The sequence below is a fragment of the Physeter macrocephalus genome, chromosome 3, assembly GCF_002837175.3.
Source record: "Physeter macrocephalus isolate SW-GA chromosome 3, ASM283717v5, whole genome shotgun sequence".
In the NCBI taxonomy this organism is placed as follows: domain Eukaryota; kingdom Metazoa; phylum Chordata; class Mammalia; order Artiodactyla; family Physeteridae; genus Physeter; species Physeter macrocephalus.
The window spans coordinates 24,928,233-24,937,878 of record NC_041216.1 but is presented as its reverse complement, the minus strand read 5'-3'; the positions used below and the strand labels follow the sequence as shown (position 1 = coordinate 24,937,878).

Genomic DNA, 9,646 nt, shown 5'->3' with positions numbered 1-9,646 from the left:
ATCTTCTTTATCCATTCATCTGTCTATGGACATTTAGATTGTTTCCATGTCTTGGCTATTGTGAATAATGCTGCTATGAACGTAGGGGTGCATGTATCTTTTTGAATTATAGTTTTGTCTGGGTATATGCCCAGGAGTGGGATTGCTGGATCATATGGTAATTCTTTATTTATTTATTTATTATTATTATTTTTTATATAGCAGGTTCTTATTATCTATTTTATACATATTAGTGTGTACACATGTCAATCCCAATCTCCCAATTCATTTCACCCCACCCCCACCCCTGCTTTCCCCCCTTGGTGTCCATACGTTTGTTCTCTACATCTGTGTCTCTATTTCTGCCTTGCAAACCAGTTCATCTGTACCATTTTTCTAGATTCCACATATATGCGTTAACATGTATTTGTTTTTCTCTTTCTCACTTGCTTCACAGTCTCTAGGCCCATCCATGTCTCTACAAATGACCCAATATCGTTCCTTTTCATGGCTGAGTAATATTCCGTTGTATATATGTACCACATTTTCTTTGTCCATTCATCTGTCGATGGGCATTTAGGTTGCTTCCATGACCTGGCTATTGTAAACAGTGCTGCAGTGAACATTGGGGTGCATGTGTCTTTTTGAAGTATGGTTTTCTCTGGGTATATGCCCAGCAGTGGGATTGCTGAGTCATATGGTAATTCTATTTTTACTTTTTTTAAGGAACCTGCATACTGTTCTCCATAGTGGCTGCACCAATTGACATTCCCACCAACAGTGTAGGAGGGTTCCCTTTTCTCCACACCCTCTCCAGCATATGTTATTTTTAGACTTTTTAATGATGGTCATTCTGACTGGTGTGAGCTGGTACCTCATTGTAGTTTTGATTTGCATTTCTCTAATAATTAGCGATGTTGAGCATCTTTTCACGTGCCTATTGGCCATTTGTATGTCTTCTTTGGAGAAATGTATATTTAGGTCTTCTGCCCATTATTTTGATTGGGTTGTTTGTATTTTCTTGTTGAGTGTTCTTATTTTTGATGAGATTATTAAAGAAAATGCTAAACAGGAAACCATGACCAGCAATCCTACCATCCCAACTCACTGTTTGGTATCTTACCATCCAGTCTGTTAGAATATTCTGCCTTTTCATTCAATAGAAAAACATATTCCAGGTTTCTAAATAATTCCCCTATTGAATTCATCATGTATAAATTGAATACATATAATAACGTAGCAAACTGGCTGCATAATATTCCATCAGGTTCATGAACTCTCATATTAGTAAAACATTTTCTTAATTTCAATGTCCAGGAATATTTCAGGGTGTTTTCAGCTATTTCTTAAATTCACATAAGCAGACTTTTTTGCATGCATGGATTTATTCCCTTGGGAAGAATTCACAGAGAGGATCAGTGTTGTCAGAGACATCATTGCCTCCTGCTACTTTGTTGCCTTACTCGCTTCCAAAAGGGTATATCAATTTCTTATGCCACCAGCACTTCAAAACCATACAAATTATAGCTCAACCTAATCAATAATTTTTAAATATAATCTAGAGTGTATACAATTGTACATCAAGGCTTAATTATGGCTTTTAAAATGAGAATTTCTTCCTGCCATACAGGTATGTTACAATGGCTTACATTTTTAAAAAAATTATTTATTTATTTATTTGTGGCTGCATTGGGTCTTTGTTGCCGCGCACGGGCTTTCTCTAGTTGCGGTGAGCAACTATTCTTTGTTGTGGTGCGCAGGCTTCTCGTTGTGGGGGCTTTTATTGTTGTGCAGCACGGGCTCTAGGTGCACGGGCTTCAGTAACTGTGGCACATGGGCTCAGCAGTTGTGGCTCGCGGGCTCTAGAGCGCAGGCTCAGTAGTTGTGGCAAACGGGCTTAGTTGCTCCGCGGCATGTGGGATCTTCCCAGACCAGGGCTCGAACCCACATCCCCTGCATTGGCAGGCGGTTTCTTAACCACTGCACCACTAGAGAAGCCCTGGCTTACATTTTTTGAGTGATGATTTTGCGTATGATTACTTAGCTAAATCTTTTGAGTGCATTTTCTCACTTAGTCTTCAAGACAATCCTGTGAAAGGGACACTATTTTTCCCATTTACAAATGAAGAGATTGAGATTTAGAAATTCCCCAAGGTTGCAGAGTAGAGATTCAAATCTAAGTCTGACAAGAATGTGTGCTTCCAACTCTGTTTTTTTAAGTCTCAACGTACATATGAAATCTAGGTGAGATCCATGAAAACAAAATGAGAGCACTCATCTTAAAGTTGGATATGGGTGGTATTTGAGAGACTGGGGAGTCTTTGATTACAAAGACATTGAAGATATTTTGATTCTTAGATTGACAAATCTCACACTCTTCTGGCAATAAAAACAAAGTTAAGAAACTTGCCATGACAAAAATGAAACATGAAACTACAAAGAAAACACAAATTTGTTTGAGGATTCAGATTAGTTGGCTGTAAGAAGTAATGTTCAAACTGCATGCATCCTTCTTTGGCATAGCCAAGAACTCTGCCTAATCAGAGGATAGAAGGACCCTTGCTCTAAGGATACTCTTGGAATGATTCTTATAAGCTGTGATACAATAAAAATAAATATTTGAACAATCCCATTCACCATTGCAACAAAAAGAATAAAATATCTAGGAATAAACCTACCTAAGGAGGTAAAAGACCTGTACTCAGAAAACTATAAGACACTGATGAAAGAACTCAAAGATGACACAAACAGATGGAGAGATATACCATGTTCTTGGAATGGAAGAGTCAATATTGTGCAAATGACTATACTACCCAAAGCGATCTACAGATTCAATGCAATCCCTATCAAATGGCATTTTTTACAGAACTAGAACAAAAAAATCTTAAAATTTGTATGGAGACACAAAAGACCCCGAATAGCCAAAGCAGTCTTCAGGGGAAAAAAACAGAGCTGGAGGAATCAGACTCCCTGACCTCAGACTATACTACAAAGCTACAGTAATCAAGACAATATGGTACTGGCACAAAAACAGAAATATAGATATATGGAACAGGATAGAAAGACCAGAGATAAACCCACGCACCCATGGTCAACTAATCTATGGCAAAGGAGGCAAAGATATGCAATGGAGAAAAGACAGTCTCTTCAATAGTGGTGTTGGGAAAACTGGACAGCTACATGTAAAAGAATGAAATTAGAACACTCCCTAACACCATACACAAAAATGAACTCAAAATAGATTAGAGAGCTTCCCTGGTGGCGCAGTGGTTGAGAGTCCACCTGCCAATGCAGGGGACACGGGTTCGTGCCCCGGTCTGGGAAGATCCCACATGCCACCGAGCGGCTAGGCCCGTGAGCCATGGCCACTGAGCCTGCGCGTCCAGAGCCTGTGCTCTGCAACAGGAGAGGCCACAACAACAGTGAGAGGCCCACGTAATGCAAAAACGAAAAAAAAAAAAAGATTAGAGACCTAAGTGTAAGACCAGACACTATAAAACTCTTAGTGGAAGACATAGGAAGAACACTCTGACAAATCACAGCAAGATCTTTTTTGATCCACCTCCTAGAGTAATGGAAATAAAAACAAAAATAAACAAATGGGACCTAATGAAACTTCAAAGCTTTTGCAAAGCAAAGGAAACTACAAACAAGACGAAAAGACAACACTCAGAATGGGAGAAAATATTTGCAAATGAATCAACGGACAAAGGATTAATCTCCAAAATATATAAACAGCTCATACAGCTCAATATTAAACAACCCAATCAGAAAATGGGCAGAAGACCTAAATAGACATTTCTCCAAAGAAGACATACAGATGGCCAAGAAGCACATGAAAAGCTGCTCAACATCACTAATCATTAGAGAAATGCAAATCAAAACTACAATGAGCTATCCCCTCACACCAGTTAGAACGGGCATCATCAGAAAATCTACAAACAACAAATGCTGGAGACGGTCTGGAGCAAAGGGAGCCCTCCTGCCCTGTTGGTGGTCATGTAAATTGATACAGCCACTATGGAGAACAGTATGGAGTATTTTTAGTTAAAAAACTAAAAACAGAATTACCATATGACCCAGCAATCTCATTACTGGCATACATCCAGAGAAACTATAATTCAAAAAGACACATGCACCCCAATGTTCATTGCAGCACTGTTTACAATAGCCAGGTCATGGAAGCAACCTAAATGCCCATAGACAGACGAATGGATAAAGAAGATGTGGTACATATATACAATGGACTATTACTCAGCCATAAAAAGAACAAAATTGGGTCATCTGTAGAGACATGGTTGGATCTAGAGACTGTCATACAGAGTGAAGTAAGTCAGAAAGAGAAAAACAAATATCATACATTAACGCATATATGTGGAACCTAGAAAAATGGTACAGATGAACCGGTTTGCAGGGCAGAAATTGAGACACAGATGTAGAGAACAAACGTATGGACACCAAAGGGGGAAAGTGGCAGGGGTGGGGGTGATGAATTGGGAGATTGGGATTGACATGTATACACTAATATGTATAAAATGGGTAACTAATAAGAACCTGAGGTATAAAAAAAAATAAGATAAAATTCAAAAATTTTTAAAAAAGTATACATACATACATACATACATAAATAAATAAATATATATATATATATATTTGGTCTTTGTACCTGGTTCCTAAAACCCCTGGAATCTCAGAGTTATGAGAGTGTCTTCTGTGTGCTAATGAGCTGACCGGTGGCTGGGGATCCTAGATAGCTTCAGGATGGGGGCTGGTCCCAAGAAAGATCAAGGCAGGATTAGAAAGCTGGAACTCTCAGCACAGCCCCTGAGCTTGGGTGAGGGAAGAGGACCTGGAGATTAAGTTAATGACCAATGGCCAGTGATTTAAGCTATCATGCCTGTGTAATGAAACCTCCGTAAAAACCCCTACATAAGGGGGTTCAGAGAGCTTCCTGGTTGGTAAAGACATAGAAGTGCTGGAAGGGTAGCCCTCCTGGAGCTCTGCCCGCCCTGCCAAACGCACCCCCGCCCGCCCCTGGTGATACCTTCTCCTATGCATCTCTTCCGTTTGGCTCTTCCTGAGTTGCATCCTTTACAGTAAACCTGTAAGTACAAGTAAAGCGTGTTTCTGTGAGCCGTTCTAGCAAAGTATTGAACTTGAGGAGGGGGTTGTGGGAATCCCCAATTTACAGTTGTTCGGTCGGAAGTATGGGTGGCCTGGGACTTGTGACTGATGTCTGAAATAAGGGCAATCTCATGAGACTAAGCCCTTGACCTGTGGGGTCTGCACTAGCTCTGGTCCTCAGTGTCAGGACTGAATTAAATTCTTGGCCATCAGCAGTGGATAAGACTCCGCACTCCCAATGCAGTGGGCCTGGGTTCGATCCCTGGTCAGGGAACTAGATCCCACATGCATGCCGCAACTAAGGAGCCCTCCTGTCGCAACTAAGGAGCCCACATGCTGCAACTAAGGAGCCTGCCTGCCACAACTAAGACCTGGTGCAACTAAATAAATAAATATTTTTTAAAAAAGAGAAAGAGGGCTTCCCTGGTGGTGCAGTGGTTGAGAGTCCGCCTGCTGATGCAGGGGACACGGGTTTGTGCCCCGGTCCGGGAGGATCCCACATGCCCCGGAGCGGCTAGGCCCGTGAGCCATGGCCTCTGGGCCTGCGCGTCCGGAGCCTGTGCTCCGCAACGGGAGAGGCCACGGCAGTGAGAGGCCCGCATACGGCAAAAAAAAAAAAAAAAAAAGGAGAAAGAAAGATACAAGTAAAAGTGAAAATTTTAAGAAAGAAAAATTCTCGACCATCCAGTTTGGCGTCAGAGGGTTGGAGACATGGGATTGGAAAAGACACCACGTACCTGGTGTCAAAAGTGTTGTGACTAATAGTAACAGACCACATGCCAACTCATCTTCTTTCGTCTTCCCTTCCTCCCTGCCCCTAGGAAATGTTCTGTGAAGGCCAAGTGTGCAAACAGACGTTCCAGAGAGCTTGATCTGTAAACAACCGCACAGTCCGCATGTGGCAGTAGCTTAATGCTGGATTATATTCCAGAATAAACAGGTGTTGATCTGTCCTGGTTTGGTGGATGGGGCCTTGTGGTCGGAAAGATGTCACACATCCTGTACCAGAAGCCATATGGATTGTGAGAAAACTTCTCAGCTTCAATAAACCTGTCCAATGATTATGACGTTTTCCTTCTAAATTTAGCATATCTCCTTATTTTCAGAAATATTTGGAAGCCTTCTAGGCACACCACTGACACACCAATGAACAAGTTTTAATTCCCATCTTCCAGGTCTAGTGAGGAAAATGGAGGAAACAAACAGTCTGACCAGTGGTGTGAAGTATAGGCAGCTGTGAGAGCTCAGGAGGGGCAAACCTGACATCTGGGGATGGGCGAGTGGTGGCAGGGGTCTGCGGTATTTCTGGAGGTGATCCTTAAGCTGGGACCTGAAGCATAGGTAAGCAGGAAGCGTTCTAGGCAAAAGTTGGCGGGATGTTTGAAGAACTGAAAAGAGATGCAGAGGGAAGAAAGATTGTGGCTGAGGATGCAAATCAGGAGGCAGTTTGGAAAGCCTGACGGCCGTCACAGTGTGAGGTGACATTATTCGGAATCACCTGGAGCCCAGGTCTCAAATACGGGAAGAGGACTCCTGGGACTCGTGGGAAAAGGACTCCTGGGACTCGTGGGAAAAGGACTCCTGGGACTGGAGAGAAGTAACCAGTTATTAAGGAGGCAGAATCTATAGTCCAAGGTGATGGATGAGATCTAGGGATGCTGGCAGGGGGAAGAATCAAGTGAGGCGCTCTCTTTTGTTTCAGGCTTCTATAGGAAGGGTGAGGCCCATCAGAAAGAAGGTAACACTGGGCTTCCCTGGTGGCGCAGTGGTTGAGGGTCCGCCTGCCGATGCAGGGGACGAGGGTTAGTGCCCCGGTCCGGGAAGATCCCACATGCCGCGGAGCCTGCGCGTCCGGAGCCTGTGCTCCGCAACAGGAGAGGCCACAACACTGAGAGGCCCGCGTACCGCAAAAAAAAAAAAAAAAGAAAGAAGGTAACACAAGCAGAAGGAAGTGTAGTCAGAACTTCAGACGCTGAGGTGCCTGTGCCGGGTGAAAGCCAGGCAGCCAGGAGACAATGGATAGATGGGTCTGGAGACACGCACAAGTTGTCGAGCATATAAACTACACATATGGATGAGACAGGGACATTATGTTTAAAGTGAGAAGAGAGAAACCCGCGGTACAAACCCCACAGCCCCAGGACCAGAGGGGCAGGAAAAACAGGGAGGCATCAGGAAAGCAAAGGAAGGAAACGTTCAGGCTTGAGGGAGTGTTCAGTGCTCTCTGAGATGCCCAAGTTACCCATAAGGCGAGGTGCAGGATTTTGCCATCTTGGTGGGGATGGTTTAGCGGCACAACTGGTACTGAAGCAGCACGCGAAGGGTTTTGGAACCAGCAGAGGCGAAGGGGTTCAGACAGAAGAAGAAGGGACGTGGTGGTAGTTTCAGGGAGTCTTGGAGGGGAGTAACTTGGCGAGATGGATGGAATTTATGGACCATAGAGTCTATGCCAGATGATAAGGCAAGTCAGGGAAGGATTCATGGCCACTGAGTACTCACCACGTGCTAGGCTGTAAGCTGGGCTTTAGGGATTCCGTGGACAACAGCAGAGGAAAGGTCTGTGCCTGTAGGAGCTTACCATCTGCTGGTGATGACAGAAATCTATAGGAAGTTAAAGTCTGAGTATCAGATATAGCTCTTGTTTTAAGTGTGGACGAAAAATGTGGCCTGCCATATCAGTAAACCAAGGATGTTGCAGCCATCAAGCCACCAGCCACTGCGGCCGCCTCCAACTTTGCACCCTGAGGGGACCCAGGATGGAGAAAAATAGGATACTGGCCTTAGATAGCTAAGGAGCATATCAAAGGAATTATTTCAATGGGCCCAGACTCTTGCATCTTCCCATACATAGAAAAGTGCTAAATTCATTAACTTGAGATGTCTGTTTTGTTTTTTAGTATTTATTTATTTTTTGACTGTTTTGGGTCTTAGTTGCAGCACTCGAGCTCTTTGTGGCACGCGAGCTTCTCTCTAGTTGTGGTGCACCGGCTCTGGAGTGTGTGGGCTCTGTAGTTTGAGGCATGCAGGCTGAGTAGTTGCAGCGCACGGGCTTAGTTGCCCCGCGGCATGTGGGATCTTCCCGGACCAGGGCTCGAACCTGCGTCCCCTGCATTGGAAGGCGGATTCTTTACCACTGGACCATCAGGGAAGTCCCTGTTTTTTTCTTTAACAGTAATCTTTTGATGTTCTGTCTACCCGGTTTTTGTTGCAAAAACTCCTATATATTCTGGCTCCTCCCTTACATCTTTGGAGCTATCTGAGAGGCTGGCTCCTGGGCTTAAGTCCTAAGTAAGTCTGCTGAGTAAAACAATTCTCAGCTTTTAGGTTGTGCTTTTTTTTTTTCAGTCGACATAAATAACAGAAACCAAGTTACTAGTTTGACCTTAAAAGTGGTGACTTTGGAGTCAAATGAAGTCAGAAGACACTTGTTGATCCAATTAGATATCGTGATCCCACCAAAAAGAAAAAACACGAGGTTGTTTCAGGACAGAATCAGGCGGTAGGTGGATTGGCTGAGGTTGCAGACCCAGTCAGATTTGAGAATTATGTAGTGAGTAACCCAAATTGGAGGCTGTGAGCTGTGAGACCACCCCTTTTTAGAAATCTCCTAACCTAACAGCATTGCTTTGGGGCAATTTGAAACAATAGGCTCCGGTGGAAAGGCAAAGTTTTATCAGCATTTATTAATTTATCCAAATATGGGGGGACTTCTCTGGTGGTCCAGTGGGTTAGGACTCGGCACTTTCACTGCCGTGGCCCTGGGTTCAGTCCCTGGTCTGGGAAGTAAGATCCCACAAGCGGTGCAGTGAGGCCAAAAAATAAAACAAGACAAAATAGAAGAAAACAAACATGGAGGACCTGCTTTCCCCAGGACCATGCTAATTCCTGGAATTTAGCAGTGAAAAAAGTGAAAAATTGTTCCCTTCATGAACCAAAGGGAGGAGGGAGATAATATAGATGTTAAACATACAGTGGTAAGTACTATCAAAAAAAAAATAGGGAAGGGGAATAGAGAAAACAGGATGTTGCTGGTGCCCTTTTAAGCAAGATGATTAAGAAAATCTCAGGAAAGTGTGATATTTAGTCAGAGTCATAAAACAAGGAATAAGCTTTGTGGAGAGCTGTGGGGCAAGAGAACCAGTGCAAAGGGCCTGAGGTGAAAGGATGTCTGACATCCTGGAGGTGCAGCCAGAGACAGAGGGAGCAGGGCTGAGAGTGGGAGGAGATGAGGGTGGCCTTTCGCAGAGCCAGGGGGCTTTAAGCAATCTTATCTGCTAGACCGCTGCTCAGCAGTACCTGGAACTATATCCACTTCAGTTCAGGGTATAGAGCATTTATTTATTTATGTATCTATTCAGTTCTTTGAACCAAGTTATGAGACTCTCAGGTCACAGGAGAAGAGCATCTCTTCTCCTGTGACCTGAGAGTCTCATAACTTGGTTCAAAGAACTGAATAGATACATAAATTTTTTTTTTTTTTTTTTTTTTTTTTTTGCGGTACGCGGGCCTCTCACTGCTGCGGCCTCTCCCGTTGCGGAGCACG

The 9,646-nt window shown here is 43.6% G+C and overlaps 1 protein-coding gene across 3 annotated transcripts in view; it reads left to right on the top strand.

Moving 5' to 3' along the window:
- Positions 1–9,646, top strand: part of RBP7 (retinol binding protein 7) — a 38,350-nt gene that overhangs the window by 16,787 nt on the left and 11,917 nt on the right. Inside the window, exon 4 of one of the 3 annotated variants that reach the window (XM_007110283.3) lies at positions 5,925–6,165. The exons of the other annotated variants lie outside the window; for them this stretch is intronic. Within the exon in view, the coding sequence (XP_007110345.1) occupies positions 5,925–5,975 (51 nt within the window). The 3' untranslated portion in view covers positions 5,976–6,165. Of the gene's footprint in view, positions 1–5,924; positions 6,166–9,646 lie in introns of those variants that run through there. 3 annotated transcript variants of the gene reach the window in all.